Below are 21,761 nucleotides of genomic sequence, written 5' to 3'. Positions count from 1 at the left end.
TTAGACGATTTGGTTGGACAATATGCTACAGAAGGCTAATTGCATTATTAATTAAAGATGTTACATTAAACAATGAAACATTAATAACACATTAAATTTTAAGTATTACATTAATTTTGGAACATTAGCCCAAGTACCATAAACAAGATGTGATAGCGCTGTTCTTCTCGAAGGCCTATGACTGCAGCTGTCAGGGTTCCTTTAATTAGGGCAGAGAAACTGTGGGACAAAATTCAAGTTGAAGGCTGAAGAAAAGACAACTTGTGGCATGTTTATGTGTCACTACAGCTACAGCTCGGTTACCTTATTTGACTCATATGCTGGTTCTGATCTGTTCAGTCACAAACTCTACATCATATACAAAAAGTTCCTGTGCTTACTTGTATAATTCTCAGGACTCTTTACTTGCCTCCTTACAGTTCTCTGCTGCAGCAGAAGCTTAATTTCCCCAAAGGGATCATTAACGTTTTATCTAATCCACCTGTCTGATCATCCATCCATTCATCCATCTGTTTGTACTTCAAGTCGAGTCAGATTTTATTTATACAGCACATTTCATCTCACAGCAGTTTAATGTACCTCAGTGATCTTCCAATTACTCCTCTGTGCCCCCTATCTATCTTTATCCATTCATCAATCTATCCATAGATTTATTCTACTGCTTGTCCTTTGGCCTTGGTCTTTATGAATGTAAGTGTGAGTTATGAGTGTAAGTGTTTTAGCCACTTTGTCAGTTATTATGCCTAGGAAGGGCTCATTAAATTTTGGTGGTGGGGGTGGGTGTAGGGGAATGATGGGCTGTACTCAGTATCGTTCTAGTTAGTTCTGTATCTAGTGTATTAAAGTTAAGATGTGCATTTCAGACAGTAAACTCCTCACAAATTTTGCTCTCCATTACATGCATTCTGTCACAGCGCTTGCTTCTCTTCTCTTCTCTTCCTCACAACCTTTCAAAGTGATACATGGCTTTCTACACACTTCCCCTTTCTACAATGTAGAAATATTCACACATTCACAGTTCACAAAATGCAAATGCACAAGAAAACATCAACTTTTTGGGAATTACAAAAAGCAGCAACCCACTGGCTGTCTGAAGAGTTTCATAACACCATGCGCTGTAAAATCTCAACCCTTAGGAGACGACATAATCCTTTAGTTTAAATCTTAAATTCACCAAGAGTGGGAAACAACTTGCTCATGCAGTGTCTGTCTACACATGCAGTTTGCATTTACATGGTAAGAATTCAATGACAACTCTGTGGTGATCATATAATTGAATCTGTATGACTAATAAGATTAGGAGAATCCTATTTTGAAATCAGATGCCCCCCCCCCCCCCCCCCGTCCCCCCCCCGCCCCCCCCCCCCGTCCCCCTTCCGTATTTAAGGAAAGGTTCAGTTAATGCAGCAGAGCCGCTGTCGTGGGGGGGCGTCAGGCTTAACCATTCTGTCTAAGAACCAGGGGTGTTTAGGGTGGGCTGGGTAAAGAAGGCCAACACACACTCGTGAACACCCCTACCTTAACATGACACAGTCAGAAGGTCTAGAGTCACTGCTCAGTCTATACTCCACTGCTGCTTTCAGTGTTTTAATTCTACATTTTTCACACACCTGCCTTTTCCAACTGCATACCCCTCTGTTACACATGCGCTTTCCTGCCAGCCATAGAGACCACCCTCTGTTCCATCCAGCCCCCCTACACCCCTCCTCCCCCTCCTCCTCCACCGGGGACGAAGGAGGTTTTCAGCACTTGCCACGGCAGCTCGCGATGGACAGCACCACAAAGACTCAGTGATCCCTCGCATCACCCAGACGGTTGACAGAAACCACAGCTGACAGGCAATCTCGGCGTTCACTAGGGACATCTAGAAAAAGTGGAAAAGTGAGACTGTGAGAAAGAGAGCGGACGTGCTTTGTGGACTACCCCTTAAAAATAAATAAGGTTTTGAACCTGCAACCCAAACAAGCATTTTTTTTCGTAACATATCTCTTTCTGCTCTAAAACAACATCAGTAAAATGGAAGAAGACATGGATGAGGGGCAGACCCAGAAAGGTAAGAAAATATTTTTTGCATGTTTGGGTAGATTTCTCTAAGTACATCTGACATGGGTGTTTTCTCTGTGTGTCAGTGGTGCCTCTGCAGAGACAAATGCACAAATGTTAGCCTTTCCCTTTCTGAATAGGAGAGCAGCTGTTTGTGGTAATTCCTTTGTCCACTGAGTATCAGCACTCCACTGAAGAGTGCACGTCTGTGTGTGCTGTTTGGGTAGTCAGAGGGGTGTGAACTGCTTCAGCGAGGGCTGGACTGTCTTTGTTTGTTTGATAAGGTTTTCATGCCTGTCACAACGGCTGAGAGAGAAACATGAAGAGTGAAGAACCAAACCAAGCTTCTAGACTCATTAATCCATCAGCTCTCAGGTTCTGTCCTTTGTGTCCAAACACCCAGACCAAAGACGCAGTCGCTTTGCGACGTTTAGTGTGGAATTGATGCAAGAACAGGGGTTTCTTTTGTTCTTGTAAAAGGGGCAGTGTTTGTTTTGTGCAAAGTGGAATTGCTATTTATACTACACACACACCACCCCCACCTTTTCCCTGCATGAATGATTCAGTATATGGTTAGGACTCACATAAGCAAGGGACTTAAGACTGTATTTTTTTGTTTACTGGTGGACTGCAACATTTTGAAAAAGGCTGTTATTTCTAAAGCCATCCCAAAATGGCACATGAGCAGAGACGAACAGGATAGTGTTGTCATGTAGAAAACACATTTGTCTCTGCCTCCCTTATCTCCCTCCCTCTCAGATTTACTTCATGTGACAGGCATGGCTTCATATGTTTGTGTTTCTCTTCCCTCCTGTCTCTCCACCTTGTAGACTAGCGCTCCTCACAGGCACACACACACATGAGCTGAAACAGTTGCCATGGCACTGGCCAAGTGTAGTCATTATCTATTCTCTCTTCACCCACTCCTGCTGATGACATTTCAGTAACACAGGAATAGTTCACTGTGTCTGTGAGTGTGGGAACCAAAGAGACAGAAAGAAAAACAGAGACAGACTGACAGAGATTAAGTAGAAGTGAAGGGAAGAGAGATTCAGAGGGTGCAAGAAAGAGATGGCGAGAGGTTTGGGAATATAAGAAATATAATCTGCTATGCAGAGACAATAATGGTTGACTATATGTTGGTTATGCACATTCAGTATATATATAGAGAGATTCTGTTTTGATCCCTGTTGATTAAGGGGATTGACAAGATTGCTACAAGATTATTTATGAGGGTGATGTTCACATGACAGTTTATAACGCTGGGCATATGTACCACCGAAAAACCTTACAGATTTTGATCCAATACCTCCTGGTCGCCATTACTAGGTGTGTACTCAGGCATTCCTATTCAGAAAGCCTTCGCCACTAACACAAATGCTCATCCAACTGAAAGATGCAGCAAGATGTGAACACAGTTCTGCATGCCATGTCTATTTACAAGGCTGAAGCGCAGGTCTGTAAAGACTCTGTAATGACTTAGTGTGCACTCATATACTGCAAGCTGGGTTAGCCTACATTTGGCTCACTGGCAAACATTTTCTTCTGAATATCTAAAAAGAGTGTAAAACATGCAACAGAGGCCTATACATTGATTTATTGATTTATTTGTGCAGTCAGAGAGCCTCAGCACAAGCCAGAGATGCAAAAGAGGAATGCTTTTTTTTTTTTTTTTTACAGGTGACGTAATTGTTTTTCTGTGTCACTTGTTAAACTTTGATGGTTTAGAAAGAAAGGATGGCTCAGAGCCTCAGGATAAAATATAAGATGCATTCAAGGACATTTTTTTTTTTTTTTGCCCATACATCCTGTATTTATGACATCTGATATTCGCATGCAGCCTCTCACAGCCCTGTGGTCACCATGGTGACACACCTTCATGAAGCACTTAGCACTTCTTTCTTTGAGTTACTTACTTAAAGGATTTGTTTGAACTTTTTCATCATAAAGCTTCAGTTGATTCAACATATTGCAGGGTAACAATTTCAATTTTAAACATTTATGTATAACTTTAAAGTCTAACGTGAAGACAACACAAGTATTATGCGATAATCAGGTAACAGATGTTAAAGTGTTTAAAATACAAATATTAAACAACTGCACAGTGAAAGCTGTACCAAAATTGAATGACGTGATTAAGTCCAGCTTAAAGGGCTTAGATGATACAGTGAGATGCAGAGTCTACTTCTAACTGGTTATTTAATTCCACTTATACAAGAATAATAAAAGAAAAAAAAATACTTTGCACATCTCACATTGTTTTTTGAAGGTTTTGTTTGCTTTCCCTGGGTGAAAAATTAGTTCTATTAGTGGACTTAAAGACAGGCTCCCATTTATTAACAGACCTCTATGAGATCACGACACACTTTAGGAGATTTATTGGTTGATCAAGCATGACACAATGTAAGATTGATATGTTAGAACAAGGTAGCAGGGATCACTGGTTACTGAGTGGGTCTTCTATCAAACGACTGACTTCATTATGGACAACAACAGATGATTGACATAACTGCTCTGATGAAGCACGATGAACATTAAAGCCTCACTGTCAAGTTTCTTTCTACGTCACTTTATTTCATGTCTGTCATTTTTCAAAATTTGTAAGAACCATTGCTCATGTTCAGAAGAAGTTATAAGCTGCAACCAGCCAATCATACCCCATCTTTAAAGTCACTCTGGGTAATAAATATGGTTTTGAGTAAACAAGTGAAAAAAATAAAACAGGAAAACTTGGCATGACAAAGTCTAACAGTGACTTCTGTTGTTGTAAAGCGGAGCAAACTACAATCCATCAAAGATCAAGTCAGAGGTAGCGTTAACACTCTAAAACACTCAAGCAAGAATTTCTCACAGCAAAACTTCTGTACTCTAAAACACAAGCACAGTAACAATGTTTCTGCACAGCCATAACAATTTTAAAAGCTTATGAATGTCAAGCATGAGAAAGCAATTCCATTTTATAGCAGCTTTTAAAGTCAACTGGGTACTATCTTTACTATCTATAACAAATTTATGACATTCTTAAAGGACAATTCAATAATAATTTTGCTGATTAAACAAGCCATAGACATCATCCAAACTAATGGCAAATGGCAAATAAATAGGTACATCCCCCTCAGAAGAGGTGTAGGTGTCAATGAGTGCACTCACAGCATGCCAGTGCCCTTCTGTCTTCCTTTTCTGAGGCTGCAAATCTCCGATTATGAGTCAGATGCACCAGGTGGGCACTGCTCACTTCAGCTGCTAGCCAAATGTAGCAGTGCTCGCTATGTACCAAAGGGGCCATCAGCAACAGGGAGCAAACCAACGCCCTATGATTGACAAAGCAGATTCCCACTGCGGGCACACGGCTGAGATGATTGGCTTTTTGCAGACAAGTTCTGCAAAATGAGCACAATATGGTTAATATGGAGAATAGTGTTTAAGAATAAACCAAACAACATCGTGGAGATAGTTGACATTGCTTCTGTTAATTACTGCTGAATGGAAAAACTGAGAAAGGGACACCTGTTAGCTTTTCCTCAGCCAAGAATCCACTCTGCAAGGGACCGCTTGTCCTTCTGCTAATCAGTTTGATCAGGCTACTAACTTGGCAAGCTGCTAAATGTTGAGAGCATCTCATTGATATTTTCTGTCAATCTTCATAAAACCCAACAGAGTTTGTGTCAAACGACAGAGTTAGCACAGCAGACGGCAGGGTTGTGCTGTATTTTTAATGGCTCATTGAGTTTCATGAACTTTGAATTTACAGCTCCCACAATAAATGTCAAATCTGCATTGAGGTTAAGGTGTGGTGAATTCACAATGAGCTGCTTTGGATATAGATGATACTGTCAAACTAATATACTGGTGTGTCAGTATACATGACTACAATTGAAATTATTTGGTCAACTCTAAATATTCATATGGTATATAATTATTTTTGCAGAACTTATTTATTCTTTCCACTTAATGTTGTGTATGAGGTTGGCCTTAAAGAGCTTCTTACCCTGATAAATTAAAGTGGTAAAAACATCAGTGGAGAGTTTGTGTCCCCATGATGGCCTCAAAATATCAGCGGTGATGTCTGGTCATGCTACAGTACACAACCTTTCGCTTTCCTCATCTTCCCCCTCTCTCGCTCTTGCTCATTGTTCTGAAGCCTAATTCGCCCGAGCCAAGTAGGAATCGAGGGAGTTCCACCAATTGTTCTTTGTTGTTTGAGTTTTCTTTTTGTTCTCACAAGAATTACTCACTTGTACCAATTTTTAGATATGGGATAACAGGTGCTCAATACATATAGGATGATGGTGTCTCACTGCTTTGGCTCATTTCAAAGATACAAGGACTTTTTAACCATAGTTTAATTTAGGAAATTTCAATCAAGCTAAAACATTACAGTATTCAGAGGAGAATGTGTTCAACTGCAGTCAACTAAAAATTCAACACAAGTGTGCAGATTTAGTCAGATACTGAAGACAGGCTATCACTATGAGCTACTGTTTGGGAGACATGACTTAAATCCCTACACTCCTTGATACTGGCTGCCTGTAATGATGTATCACTACAGGCAGTAGTATAAGAATAATGTATCACCTGCACAGTTTAAGTCTTCAAATTGAGAGTAAAAGAACAGCCCTGGTCTGTTCTCCTGAGTTTTTGACATTTGCCCCCCAGTTCCTGGAATGAACTTGGCACAGACAAAAGACACGTCCCTGCTCAGCTGTCACGCAGTCATGTTCAGATTTTTCCATCCCTCGGTGAAAAATAAAAGAGAGGAAATCAGTGGCTGAGCTTTTGGACCTGGCCTATAACGTCCTTTTTGCCCAGAGGGGTTATCTGTGTAATGTGTCTCATTCACCATTGTCCCACTGAATTTGTTGACATACAGTAAGTGGGTCACGGCTCTGAAGTGCCCGGTCTATTCGCAGATTTTGCGCTGCGGTTGACATGGCAACCATACTGGTTGATTAAACATGCGCAGAGGAGATGGGGGCGCGCAGGAGCTGAAAAAAAAAAAAAAAAAAAAACCTGCTCGCTTCAGGGTAAGACGGGGGGGCTTCGCATTAAATATAGGAAAGCAACGAGACACGTATACGCCCATTACTCTCAGGCTGACACAGACGCACCATCCCCCCACGGAGATCTCTCTCTCTCTCTCTCCAGGACCAGGCTCACTGCCACCCCACCCCCATAAAAACTCTTCTGCTAACAAGGAACTAATAACTGCTCGCTGAATGCGCAAAAATTGAGCCTGATTGGATGTCTTGTGGCGTAATTGAAGTCAATATGCACCAGACATAAAATTAGATTATTATTCTCTTTTCTGTCATCCCCTTTATTTAATTTTGTTCATTTCCTCCTCTTGCACTGAATCTTATTAATTTTCTCTGTGGCTGTAACTGCACCAAAAGCACAGCCTAACATTCCTATATGATGGATTTTAATTAAGTAAGGATGTGGCAACAGACACATGCAATCATTACAGGCCAATATCATCTTTAAAAAGGCATCACTTGGATTTAGCCCGATATTACTTCGATGACTGATACTATGTAGAACTAGAACTGGGATCAGCATTCTTCCCTAACTTTGAAGAAATGTTGAACAACAAGATGCATCTGACTTGAGTGTGAACTCCAACCTTATTTTCAAGTGTAAACAATCCTCACTCTTTTGTCTTTGTTTGTTTGTGTCTGCATGTCTCACTTTGTACTCTTTGTCATTTGACCCAAATGACACACAAAAATGATGGTGATTTGGTCAGTGCGTGCATCCCGACTATTCTGTTGCAGACAAACAGGTTACAAAGATACAAAGTTTTGAGCCACTGTATATTTTCAGCAGGGGACTTGTCTGACACTGATATAGTACACATCACAGCCACAGCTGAATTCATTTGAATATGCAAATTCCCAAATCAGACTATTAAAGACTGAGTCTGCATGTGTCTGAAAAGCAACTGAGGAGGGAAGACAGGATAAGTCTCCATCACAGAACACCAAATATTGGTTAAAGAAACCAAAATACATTTCGGAAGTGCAGTTACGCATATAGAAACTTATATGCAGCAAACTATTCACTAAAACCCCTTTTATCTTTATAAAACGGAAATAATTGAAGTTAAATTATCTATCAGAATTATGAGAGGTGAGTCTCTAGGATGAGCATTGTTAGTACATCTTGAAACTTTTAAATATGTTGGCATAAAATACATGTCTGCTCTTTAACAAAATCTGGTAAACAAATTCAGCTGAGTTGAGAAAAGAAAGCTAATAAACAAGGTAATAAGTATATTGACTGCTAAAATCATTATGCCTTACACTGGATCTACTGTGAGCTGGTAAAGGCCACAGAAAAATTCAAATTCAAGCAGAAGGAAACTGAGGAATTATGGATCTGACGCTGTCTAACTTGTTAGTGCCTCAAAAAGGCCAGCAAATCCTTGGTTAATTAACTCCGACTGTCTCCTGGATGTTAGAGCCATGATTTCTTTGGATGTCATTTACCTCTAACCATTATTTAAGGGTAACCTCAGCCCTCATGTGAATGTTGACTGGGTTAGAGAGAGCCTGAGTGTGTGTGTGTGTGTGTTTAAGCATACGTGCACTTGTGCGTGTGTCCCTTTTGCCTGTCGGGTATGACACTGACAGATGGAGGAGAAGTAGGAGGTAGGAGGGGCCTTGGGAGGGGGGTCATCCTTTCTCTTTGTATTAGGGAGACGCCTTCTGTTGATTGGACCGTGGTGTTTGGGGTCATGTAGGCTTCACTTTTTTTTTTTCTTTTTATTAAACATAGGGTTTTTTTTTGTATGGAGGATAAAATATTTAAAACTCCAGCGGCTTCTGAAATCCTGTCTCTTTGTTCAAAATCCATTAAGACTAATCCCAGCATTGCCAGATTTTCAATTTTGGCAAGTGAAATTTATTTCATTAACACTCAGTGGAAAGAATATCCTTAGATGTTTTTCCGCTGTTGGAGACGTTTCAAGAGGCAGAAAGCATTAAAATTTGAGCGTTACCTTCAAAGAAATAATCTAATGTAAAATAAATGAATAAATAAAGCAATTTCAGTGAGGGATTTGCCTCTTTTGCCATGAAAACAATAATTTGCAATATCCACAATACTAAACTTGCTCCATACTGTGTGCTGCTTTACCAGATCAAGTAAAAAAAGCATACATAAGATCATCATTGCTTCCACCAGTCCATTCAAATCAGCTTACCCAAAGTCAATTAGGCCAAAATCCCAACTTGACTGTCAGTGGGTGCTTCAAAACACAAGTAGTACTACTACACCTGTGAGCATGATCAATTCAAATACTTGCAGCTCCTCATCAAGCAGGGGATCCTTTATTCACATCGCAGGTAATGTTGGGCTAAGCAGAAAGCATGAATAATGAATGTGAGAGGCTCGTGCTTTGCTGCTCTGTGCCGCTTCTAAATTATGGATCAAGCATCTAGTAGCTCTCCCAAGTCAGTTCGCACCACCACTTGCCATTTTTCAGCAGCTCAATCTTGCAGTCAGTTAAGATCAATGAAGAGTTATGGAGGGGAAATGAATGGATCCGTTGGCATGAGAGGAGGTTTTTGCTTAATGCAGTGGTGGTGATAACACTCGATAGCAGAACTACGGAAACAATTCCAATCGATCTAATCAAATGTCCTCAAAAACCATGAAGCAATTACAGCATGGTCCAGTTTGAGTTTTAACTGTGCTCTCAAACTATGAAGAAACACATTAGAACATTAGACAAAGCACAGCTGAGCAAAGAGAAGATTAGAAAATGTTATATATAAACAGGGTTTAATCTTACACTCATATCAACATCCAGTCTGACTCTCTGTTGTAATCTTAACCTGCATTTGATATGGCTATTGAATTTTGCCCTTTCCACACTGCTCTTTACTGGGTCCCCCCATGAAATTTAAAGAAGACAATCAATAAAAAAAATCACCGTGTACCCAACTTACCCTGTACCTTCATCTTCAACTGTTGCCATGGAAACACTTCCTTTAATTCAAGTCACGTAGACAACATTATTTTGTCGTAACTCACAAACTCTTATCGTGCAAACTAGCAGCCAGGTCCATTGTTTGCATCTGTAAATAGCAGGAATGACACCTGACACATCAGGGAAAAGTAAAATAGATTTCAAGTGGAGAACAGTGAGATGCTCACTCCAGCTACTTTAATCTGTGTGCAGAAATGTAAATAATGCAGAGGTAGTAAACCTTGATTGAGGCCATGACATAAATCATTTAGATTACTGCTCACCCTCCTCCATGTAAAGCACAGGCTCCAAATGTCTACAGCACCAAATTTAACCTGTATGTCTCAAAGGTGGGTAAAAAAAAAAAAAAAAAGTACAAGATTTTTGTTTCTAAAAATGAAAACTGTTTGCTCCCAATGTGAGGTTTAAATACTGGCTTCCAGTCCAGGTGATTTCTGCTTATGCTCTAACTAGAGCTTGAATTTTTATGTTACTGCTGCAAACAAAAAGCCTATTTTGAGAATAAGTAGGAAATAAATTGACATAAAGAGAGTTCTTTGTGTGCTTCATAAAAACAGTTTTGATTCACATACAACAAACTAAAGTAAGAAGCACTAAGTGCAAATCAATCTAATCATCTAAAATGTCCACTTGTCTGTTTTGGTGAGGATTTCAGATGATTTGACAGAGCGTGAGGTTTAAATGTGAATGCCTTCTCTGTCGCTCTCATCTTCTCAGTAAACACCCTCGCATTAAAAAAATCCTGTCACTGCCTGCTTCCTGAGACAATAAGGTAACTCAGGATAGTGAGCCTGAGGGAAGAGATGGTGACAGAATCACTGTCTGTGTTAGCAGGCATTCAAACCGAAAACACATAAGACGCCAAAACACTGCACAAAGGTTTGTGTAATAGTTTGAAACAGGGTTTTACAACTCTAAAAAATTATCTAGTGGTAATTATTTTATCTTTTGTCATGATGATCGAGAGGTATACAGTGAGAATATGACATCCATTTTATAGAGTAATAAGGAATTTGCACTTGCATGTGTTTGACTGGCCTACGCAAAGCCTTGCCGCATGACATAAATCAACATTTGATTAAGAGCAACAAATTCTCGAATGCTTTTATGGAGCTGTCTGTAAGTATTCTAGGAAAACAACTAATAACTGTACAGAGCAGTCATGCTGATGGGAAGTGGGGACATCAAAATTAACGACAAAATAAAAATGCAGTATATTGTTTGACATCATTTAAACAGGGAGACCTGGCCTTTTCCCTTTTAACCTATAACTATCAAAACTACATTATTTAATCATTGGACTTAAATTGTAGAAGTGAAGTTGTTCCACCACTCATCCCATAGTGGTGGGGTAGAACTGGGCCTGTCCCTACCTCAGTTTCACTGGCTGGTAGGGAGTCCTAGCTGCAGGCTGCCAGAGTCACATGAATTAAGGTGTGAATTGGCGTGAAACTGCCTGTGGATGTCGTTGGAGTGGATGTGAGATGGCACCGCGAGTACCTGATAGTCTAAAAGGCACCAAAGGTGAGGTGTTCCCTGAATCTGATGTCTCTTCACAGGCGATGTCCCACTCCCCTGGGCTGGGCTAGTATGAATGTTGGAGAAACACCAAGGCAGTGATGATACAGAAAATGCCGCAAACGGCAAACAGATGGTTTAACCTCTTCAGGGAGGGATTCCCCTGTTAGACACTCTGATTTCTGACAGAAGGCGAAGCCTTTAGATGAGAACCTACAGAAACACCACCTATGCAGACATGTGCCTCCTGTCTGAAGCATCCCTTTGAGCATCAATTAATGGAGAAAACATCAACAAACAGAGGCTGAAAACAGGGAAGAGAAGTGTGACCAACAGGCACTGATAACCTGACTTTTGATTATCTATTTATATATATTTTTTTAAAGCTGTAGCTGACCAGAGTGGATTATAAGTGAGAAAAGCTGCACAGGTTATTGGGAAACAGTGTACATTCTCAGCAAACCTTTCATGGACAAAATAGGTTTAGAATAAAGCAGGAAGGCAGAATAGACATTTTACAGTCTAGCATTGGATTACATCACCGAGGATGCAGATAATCTAGGCAAGCCTGGGCGAGGGTTGGAGCTGCAGCAAGCGTCTGAGTGCTTTGCACAGCCCAGCAGGCGGACCAGCTACTTGGTATTCCACTCAGGTTTGGATCAGAGTCAGAAGCAAAGCAAAGAGTTGAGGAGGAGGAGGAGGAGGAGGGATATTTGCTCTGACTCCTGCTTTGTAACACAGGCGAAGACAACGAGATAACCATAAAAGAGATGGTGCTGAAAACAGCCTTGATGAACGATCTTGAAATCTTTTATCATCTCTGTAACTGACAACAAAAACCGACAGTGCAGTCAGAGAGTCTCCTTTCTGCTCGAGAACAGCAGCGTGAATGCAAATGAATTTAATCATGAGCCCTGACCGTGATGTAACTGATCAAGAGGAATTTTCCGTTTCTACAAACATGGAATTACATTTGCACATTTCACATGCGTGTATTGATTTGGACATCTGACATCTATGCATGTTTAGGCTGCAGCTCTCCATTGTGATACAGCTCCAGATGAAGAGTTACAAATTGATTTGAATGGGGATTGGTTTTGTGAAATGTGTCTGTGTGATTAATATACTGCAACACACTGCAAGACCCCATAAAGTCTGGTTATGTGCCGTGCTTCCACAGGAAATAAATTCCACTCCTGTGGCAGTTAAAAGAAATGACTGGCTCAGTACCCCAAAACACACATACACGCACGCACGCCAACACACAAATGAAAGATGGAGACTCATAAATCTAAGCGATTCATACAGACACACTTGCGTGCACGAATATTTACAGACTCAGCTTCTCCGTGAGCAATCTGTGTGACAGGAAATTGAAGTTGAAACCGAGCAGTGATTAGTCACCTTAAGGGGCCCCGGGGCAAGGAAGCAGGGCAAAGAAGAATAGGGTTAAAGGTCAGGATCACTATGTAAAGCTCAGGCTAGAGTTTTTAGTGCTGAATAAAATGTCAACATCCTCTGTAGGGCTGAACCACTGAAAGAACAAATGCGGTGCATGAGCCAAGAATACAGGGAAAATGTTACACTACTGTAGATAACTGCACAGATGAAGCAGAAATGGCCATTAAATATCTCACTCTTTTTTGTGGCTTTGAATACTCCTGCAGCTACTTTGACAAGTTGCTGTATTTTGTTCCACTGTGCGTGCATGCATGGCTACCTCCCAACTGTGGTCTGAATGCTGGAGATTCTCAAAAAGTAAATGGTGCTACAGTGTAAGACATGCAAATGCATTCGCCCATTGGCAAAGTTTGTTGAATTATTTAAAGCTGAAATTTCCTCCCATCCTGGATCTAGTTTGAGAAGTCTTTCCTTTTCTGTCTGTGTTAACTAACAGTTGATTTCTTTGATCTCTCTTTTTGTTTAGGATGCCTTGAATGCTGCATCAAATGCCTGGGTGGGATTCCATACCCATCCCTCATAGCCACCATCTTGCTGTATGCGGGCGTGGCTCTGTTCTGCGGCTGCGGACATGAGGCACTGTCCGGCACCGTCACCATTCTCCAAAACTACTTTGAGGTGGTACGGAGCCCTGTGGACGCACTGGATGTATTCACCATGTGAGTAGATTCAGAGACTCAGGCTGAGTTTAAGTGTTGACTGGCTGCTGAAGAAAACATTATCGACCCTAAGGAATTGTCAATTTGCATATCTGCAAAGGAGGAAACACTGTTTGACAGCCTACATTTTTCCACACTGCACCAAATCTCCAAATTACTTTTGCTTCAGAACAATATGCCATCAGTATTATCTATGTTAATAAAGCAAAGGGAGAGAATTATATTATCTGACCCACAAATAAATCTCTCTGTCCTGTGGCAGTTTCATAAAAGCTTGTTAAAGACTCTTTGAGAACAAAGTGTAAACTGGTATTGTCGTGCACATTTTCAGTGTTTTCTTTTATTGATTTTTCCAGGATTGACATTATCAAGTATGTGATCTACGGCATTGCTTCGGCTTTCTTTGTCTATGGCATCCTGCTGATGGTGGAGGGCTTCTTCACCAGTGGAGCCATTAAAGACCTGTATGGAGACTTCAAGATCACCACATGTGGACGCTGTGTCAGCGCATGGGTAGGACTAACATTTTAGTGCATGTTAACAGACAAATTAGTCTTAGATTTTGGTTGTTATACCGACTATTTATTGGTATATCTAGCACTAAATGTAAGTTTACTCTATACTACTACTGAACTTTTCAGGAATCTATTGGTAAACAGTCTAGTGTTTAAACAGGAAGTAAAGAGAAATGCTAAAATTTTCATAAACCCAGTACAGGCTGAATTCTTATTTAGTTACATTAAATCTACCACAGATATAATATTATTGATCATTACTTCAGCTATTTATTTATTCATTTATTTATTTTTATTCAAGTAAAGTTTACATGTAGGACATAAGAACTGAGCAAGCAGACCAGGCAGCAAAACACATCACAACAGTTCTGCACTCTGAAAAATGTGGTGATTTGAATGAAAAAAAAAAGCATACTGTGTCACAGCTGTAGTGTGCTAAACCCACAATAAAACATCAGTCACAACAATTTTATTATACTGCCAACAACAATAATAAAAATTAGGCGTACTCTCATACGGAGCATATCACAGAGCTGGAAGCAGTCCTAACAAGATTATCTCTGGGATATAATTGCTTAGCAAATCTTAAGCTCCACAGGGAGGCAAAGGAAATGAGCTATGCTCTGGTATTTGTGACCATTATGAAAGTGTGTGTTAATCTCATGTCCATGGAAATGTCCAAACCAAAGTAGGACTAGCTGGCGGAAATGGATAGGTGGACCATAGAGGAAACTAAAGGATCACAGATTCACGTCAATCCATTTGTATACCTCAATCTTACTGTAGTAAAAGTAGTAGTAGTGCACGAGAATACAGAAAACATCAGTCTAATTCTTAATCATTTAACTTGAGAAAGCTCAATCTTACATAGATTATAACAGTTGTCCTCTCCGGCTCTTTCAGTTCATCATGCTGACATACATCTTCATGCTGGCTTGGCTTGGAGTGACTGCTTTTACCTCCCTCCCAGTCTTCATATATTTCAACATCTGGAATATTTGCCAAAATGCTACCGTGCTGGAGGGGGTCACACTCTGCCTGGACCCGCGCCAGTATGGTAAGGATAGACATTCTGTCTCCATTTCTGCACCACTCCCACTGTGCAGACCCCAGTTGCTCAGATCTCTGTTGCACCCACTACACCTCTCACATCTATGTTTCCCTCTCTAAACTGCTAAACTTTTATCTTAAAGGCCTGGAGAGGTTGTTCTTTCCACACTGACTCAGCAGAATATAAAATGTACTTATAAAGTATGGCCCCTAATGTGTTTCTGTAAAAATCTCTTCTTTAAATTCTGAATGGATAATGTAAATATTAAGGCTAATTACATCTCCCACTGCACAGGAATCTAATTAAATTTCACACTTAATTGGTTTTATTTCATGCCTACAAAGAAATGAATACTTTCTAAGCAATATATCATAAATGACCCAATTTGAGGGTGATGCTCCCTATTTTTGAAATTACAATATAGTGGACCCAGCGCTTCTCCTCAAATCATTGTCATGAAAACTTTAATGATCCAAAATAACATTATGTTTAGCTGGTCCATAAAAGTCCATCATATCACTAGCTCATATGGCTGGCTCATAATTTTTAATTAGAGCCACCTCTTTCAGTCCATTAGCCACCAGCAGCCACTAATACTGCCTCTGTGTCAACAACTATTTGTGCTGCCACCATCACATTAGTGGCCTATATGTTGCCTGTGTGTAACTATGCGTGCAGTAAGACTGCATTACAGTGGAGTGTCGGTGCATGTGAACCTGTGAACTTTGTTGGCTGTTTTCTGTCTGCTTTTTATTACACAGCACTTTTATTAAATGGCACCTCGCATTGGTATTGCTTTCTTAATAAATAATCCAAATTATTTCAGGTATTGTGCCAACCGCTGAGGCGAAAACAGTGTGTGCTGGAACAGACAAATTCTATAAGATGTGCGACTCTAATGAGGTAAGGTAAAAGTACGTTTTAGGAATCAAACAATGTTAATAATCAGTATAGATTATATGAATTCTTCTTTTTGCAAAGTCTGGAAATTTCTGCTTCTATTAACACAACAGACACATGATTGTTTCAACAACAGCTGGAGGGATGGAACAGTTGAAATGTTGAACAAGTAACACTACCAGGCTGCTCATCATCACACTCAATGAATACCACTACCTCACAAAACCAATGTCTAGGTGCCCTTGAACAAGGCACTTTCCTCAGCTGCTCTGCTGGAGCTATTCAAAAGCAAATAATAGAAGACATACAATGTACCAGATAATGTGATGACAGTGTGGTTATTTACAGTCACTCATGTATTTACAGCCATGAAATAAACAAATAGCACCATGAAAACAGAATCTGCTCTGACTGCAAAAACCGAATATTGCTTACATGCAAAACTCAAACTGCTCCTTAAAACAAAACATTGTATATCACACAATAGAACCAATACTGAATTTCCAATATTTAACAAATGCTAATATTAGAGCAAGAGTAGACGAGCTGGCATGTATAAGGGTTCATAATCACAGATATGGGTTTATGGCTGTAAAACAGAATGAATTGAATGTTTACAAGTGACTTTTCAAGTTGGGGGTTTGATTGGCAGATGTGTCCGGTAAGAACTGAAGAGTAATACGTGCTGTGACTTGTTTTTGCTGCAGCTTGACATGACATTCCACCTGTTCATCTGTGCCCTCGCTGGAGCAGGAGCTGCTGTTATTGCTATGGTGAGACTTCAATAAACTCATTGCACCTCACTCTCAAGGGACATAACTAAATATCTCTTAGATCAAAAGCAAAACAGAGGAACCTTTTTCTGTGGCATGTATTTCCAAATGCAGATACCACAGATGGCTTTTTTTTTTTTTTTTTTTTTTTTTTAAAAAAAGAAGAAGGTAATTGAGGGGAGATACTGTTGCTGGGAAAATAGCTGTGTTTTGTTGTGGCTGGTTCATAGTTAGCCTGTGTCGTGTTTGCCTGTGAGAGCATAGCTGAAGACGGGAGGGAAGGCATTTTGGCGCAGTGAAAAAGACAGGGTTCGTCTCCCTCCCTCTCTCAGAGGCGCCAGACATGTCAATGTGTTGTCATGGAAACAGGGAGAAGAAAGGCTCAGAAATTGTTGCAAACATCACTCAGTAATTTGTGTGGAGCCATTTTCTGAGAAACAGAAAGTGTTTACTAGTCAGGGATGATGGTGCAAATTGTGGCAGGACCCTCCCTCCCTCCCTCCCTCCCTCCCTCCACACACACACACACACACACACACACACACACACACACACACACACACACACACACACACACACACACACACACACACACACACACACACACACACACACACACACACACACACACTTTTCTTTGCAGTTAATGGAGAAAATTCATCACAACAGATACACTGATGCGTCCCAGTAATGAGCTGCCCTCAAAAAACAAAGCTTCAAAGTCAGTGCTAAAAAAATATCTTTAAATATGCATCAGCATCATCAAACTTACCCTACGGAAAAAAACTGAAAGACAAAATAATGTTAGTTATGGGGCCATTATTGTAACAAAACTACTTACAAATGTGAGTGCAGAGTTTTGTAACTGTATTTCAATCTGTGTGTGCGTAAACAGATTTATTAATGTGTAAAAAAACTCCAAAAACTCCTATATTCAGATTTGCAAGTGTTTTGAGATTTGTAAATGTGTAGACAATGCGTAAATAGATACGCATACGTATATAAATGCGTACATAGATATTAATGAGTATTCTGCTCCAAGAGTTGGAAATACAGACAAGTTACCAGCTGCAACTCAGACAGGCCTCTTCATTGGCTGTCCTTTTACACGTGATTTTTTTTTTTTTTTGATACACTTCTGCCATGGAAGAGAGATTTATGTATGTGCCTACATACCACCAGTCAGCATTTAGAGATTCCTTTACACATACAAATCTGATTACACACACACGGATTGAGATATGGTTTCACAACCCTACGCTAACCCTATTATTTGTGAATAGTTTTCCTACAATAATGGCTCCATAGTTAATATCTATAGCACGTGAATCTCAGTCACACGATTGGTATGTCTGCATTCCATTAACAAAGAGCAGTACGGCTATAAAACTGTCATTCCTTGTGAAAAGAGTAGCTGTGTTACGACCTCAGTCAAAAAAGCACAATACATCCATTATAATCTTTGCTACCATAGCAACACAAGTTCAAGATTACATGTAGCATTATGCTGCCACCTGCTGGACCACTGGAAATAGTAAACTTCAATTTAAATGGCCAGTTCACACAAGCAAGCTTTACTAAATCTGTCATAGCATTTCAAATTGCATCCAATAGAGATAATAAAGCTGAGAAGTAAATAATAAATCATTATTACATTCCAATGAGCTGTTATTGTTTTTGAAGTAATTTGTAGCGTAAATGTCTCCAAATTAAAGAGAAAAAAAAGGAGGCTGATTTTATTTTATTTTAATCTGTTTTACACTGATGTAACACTTTTCCTCACAGATCCACTACCTGATGGTGCTGTCAGCCAATTGGGCCTATGTGAAGGATGCCTGCCGAATGCAGAAGTATGAGGACATCAAGTCGAAGGAGGAGCAGGAGCTTCACGACATCCACTCCACTCGCTCCAAGGAGCGTCTCAATGCCTACACATAAAGACCAGCGTGAGGCCTGGCCCTGCCACTCCAGCCTCTCTCCCTCCCTCTTTCTCTCTCCTGTCTTTCTATCTGTCTTTCTCTCTCTACCATCCCCTCCTGCGGAGGGGGGCGGATGGCGCCTAGGGCCCTCGCCACCGCTGATGTCACTGGTGCGTCATATGACAATGTGGTCTGGGAGGAAACGTCACACAAACCTTCCCAGTCACAAACAGCATTTCAGATGAAAAAAGCCCCTTTACCTCTCTCATGGATGGTGTTACAATTATCATTATGGCAGTTATATTATTCTTGAATACGAGTTGTTTAGTGCTGATAGTAGTTTTAGTGTAGTTTGTAGAATCAGAAGTAGCAGTAGTATTTCTGCTTTTTTTTTTTTTTTTTTTTTTTACTTTGAATAATTTGCATATAATTGTTTTATTTTTCTTAAAAGTTTTTATTTGATGCTAAGTGTCATTTCGCTCTCATGCATAATTTATTTTTTTGCTGATTTCTGAGGGGGTCAACAGGGGCTTAAAAAGGGTTTTCAAGCACATTTCTCATGCCGTGTGTATGGAGACATCATCTTCAAGAACTATGTACTGTATGTGAACGGGTGGTTAGTTTTGAATATATTTTAAATCTCACAACGCAACTAGGAAGCAGCGTAAAGCCTTTGTCATACCAGTATTGCCAGGGATTAAAACCACTTTCACGTGAAAGTAATTCAATCTGTTTTTCTATTTGAAGTAATACAGTAGCAAGACGACAGAGTAAATACCAAATCATTAGAGTAAAACAAATATCTGCTAGATGTGCCAAGCCTGTTAAACAGGAAACTATGATTTTGATAGATATCAAAGATGGAATTAGTCAACTAAAGATAAATTATGGCTTATTTTATAATAATCTTGCCATTTAAATGTATTTAAGGACTGTGAATGATTCCATTGTCTTTGAATCACAAGCCACAAAAGCACATGCAAACATGCTTTCATAGCCACTTTTTTTAATTTCTTAAAAGTGGAACTTTATAACTACTAAACTCCTGTTCTTGCGGAACTCTGCACTGTATATACTGATATATCAAAGCATACCTATGTGTTAAGCACTGACATTTGAGGACAATTCATGCGAGAAGAAGAGGAGATGACAGTGGGTCAGCCCACTTTGCATCTATCAGTCTCAAGCGAAAAAGAAACCCTGACAGTAAAAAGTTGTTGGTGTAATGGCACTCCTTGGTGGATTTATCAGATGTGAGAAGTGTGTGTCACAGTAAATTTGTTCATGACAGTAACTGTATTGCTTACACATCTTGATGCCATATGACTACAAAGGTGGCCTGTCAGTTCATTGCCTGGCAAAGTTTTGTCAGTGTTTCTAAAAGCTAGTTCCATGCACTTACTTGACCATTTCTGTGCTCTCTCTAGATGTAAGCGCATTGGTGTTCAACTCAAAGTTGGATAACTGTACTGTTAGTAAAGACTGTGAATTTAGATGTTTTTCGTGGCATGAACACGCATTAATATAGTCTTATTGACTCAAAAGTTACTTTATTTCACTTCTTTATTTTGACACTTTTGACTGTCTTGCTGGATCAACCCTTTGTTTATATGTGCAGTACTAAACCCCCCACGCTTACCGCGTTATGCTACTGATATTAGAGACTGTAGTCTTTGAGTTGTGTCTGTTTAGTTTGTGATGAGCTCTCAACCATGTCTTAAAACTAATACTTGTACCAACATTGCTTACTCTGTAATGATCTGAAAAAATGCTATCAGCTTTCTCCTCGTATTAGTCTTTTGTACTTTCACTACGAATGCTTAGTAGCAGGCTTTAAATTGAATCTGTTTTGTACATTCATGTGCCAACAGCTTGAGGTGGCTTATTTGACCTGTATGATCAAATTTGCTTGCATAAATAAATTTCACTTGTGTACTTGTTAATAAATACTTGATGTCACTTGTGTCAATTTTGTTTTCATGTCAAATAGTCCCTCTGGTGGTGTTGTAGGACTTGTTACAGCTACTGTATGAGCTAATATTTCACTGTAATTAACTGTCAGGTGAGTTGTGAAGTATGGTCAGGCAGGATTCGACTGTAGACAGATGGATCATTATTTTACAAGAAGAAAGAAAATTGATGTTTACCAGAAGGAAATACTCAGTAACTACCTCACACCTCTAGGTGTCTCCCTTTCCCTTTAGTCATTCCAAAACAAAATGCTATCATCCAAAAAGTCACAAAATATATTTCAATAAAACTGTAAATGATAGGAATCATGTCACTAGCTATCTTAGTAAGACAGAGGACCATCTAGAGGACACCTGAACTCTGTTTGAATGCCTTTATATTGACCCACTCGAGTCAACCCCAGCTAAACCAACATGTGCAGAAAATATGAAAGAGATACGCTACTGTAGACTTGTCACCTGCATGCAGGTCGAGTTTGGCCCCTACCCCCAAGCCACCGGTCCACCCAGTCAGGTAATAAATCACATCCGAGATTACACTTTGCACCCTGGTGCCAGACAGAACTCGCTCACACATCTTACATATGGCCTCCAGCTCAGTAATGCATTTACATTTAGGGAATTTCTTGAGAGTCAGGGGGACTTACATCAGAATGCAAGATCTAAAATCTTGTCATTTTAGAAGCAGGTTAACAACAATAGGCAAAAACCACAGTCTTTAGTACTACAAAGAAAATGTGACCGGATGCAACTGAACAGCTCTGGTTCTACTGTGATAAACACTGTGCATACTGTGGAAAAAAGTTTTATAAAAATTTTACATAGGTAACAGCACAGACATTCAACAAAATGTACAAACACTTGATAAAATAAGCGTGATTGGTAACTGAATGGCTTAACAAAGGCGTGGCTGGATCACATGAGGGGAACCTCCAGAATTAACTGATTAGCACCACGTC

The 21,761-nt window shown here is 39.9% G+C and overlaps 1 protein-coding gene across 1 annotated transcript; it reads left to right on the top strand.

Annotated features, from left to right (window-relative positions):
- Nucleotides 1-1,769: 1,769 nt before the first annotated feature.
- On the top strand, nucleotides 1,770-20,762 carry gpm6aa (glycoprotein M6Aa). The gene is made up of 7 exons (XM_041048968.1): nucleotides 1,770-2,053; nucleotides 13,482-13,674; nucleotides 14,031-14,187; nucleotides 15,093-15,246; nucleotides 16,067-16,143; nucleotides 16,848-16,913; nucleotides 18,699-20,762. Exons 1-7 carry the CDS (start codon nucleotides 2,017-2,019, stop codon nucleotides 18,849-18,851), a joined length of 837 nt encoding a protein of 278 aa, XP_040904902.1. The 5' UTR covers nucleotides 1,770-2,016; the 3' UTR covers nucleotides 18,852-20,762.
- The last annotated feature ends 999 nt before the right edge of the window (nucleotides 20,763-21,761 follow it).

This window comes from Toxotes jaculatrix, chromosome 10 (assembly GCF_017976425.1).
Source record: "Toxotes jaculatrix isolate fToxJac2 chromosome 10, fToxJac2.pri, whole genome shotgun sequence".
NCBI classification, from domain to species: domain Eukaryota; kingdom Metazoa; phylum Chordata; class Actinopteri; family Toxotidae; genus Toxotes; species Toxotes jaculatrix.
The sequence above is the reverse complement of the archived record's forward strand: the minus strand, read 5'-3'. Positions and strand labels throughout refer to the sequence as shown.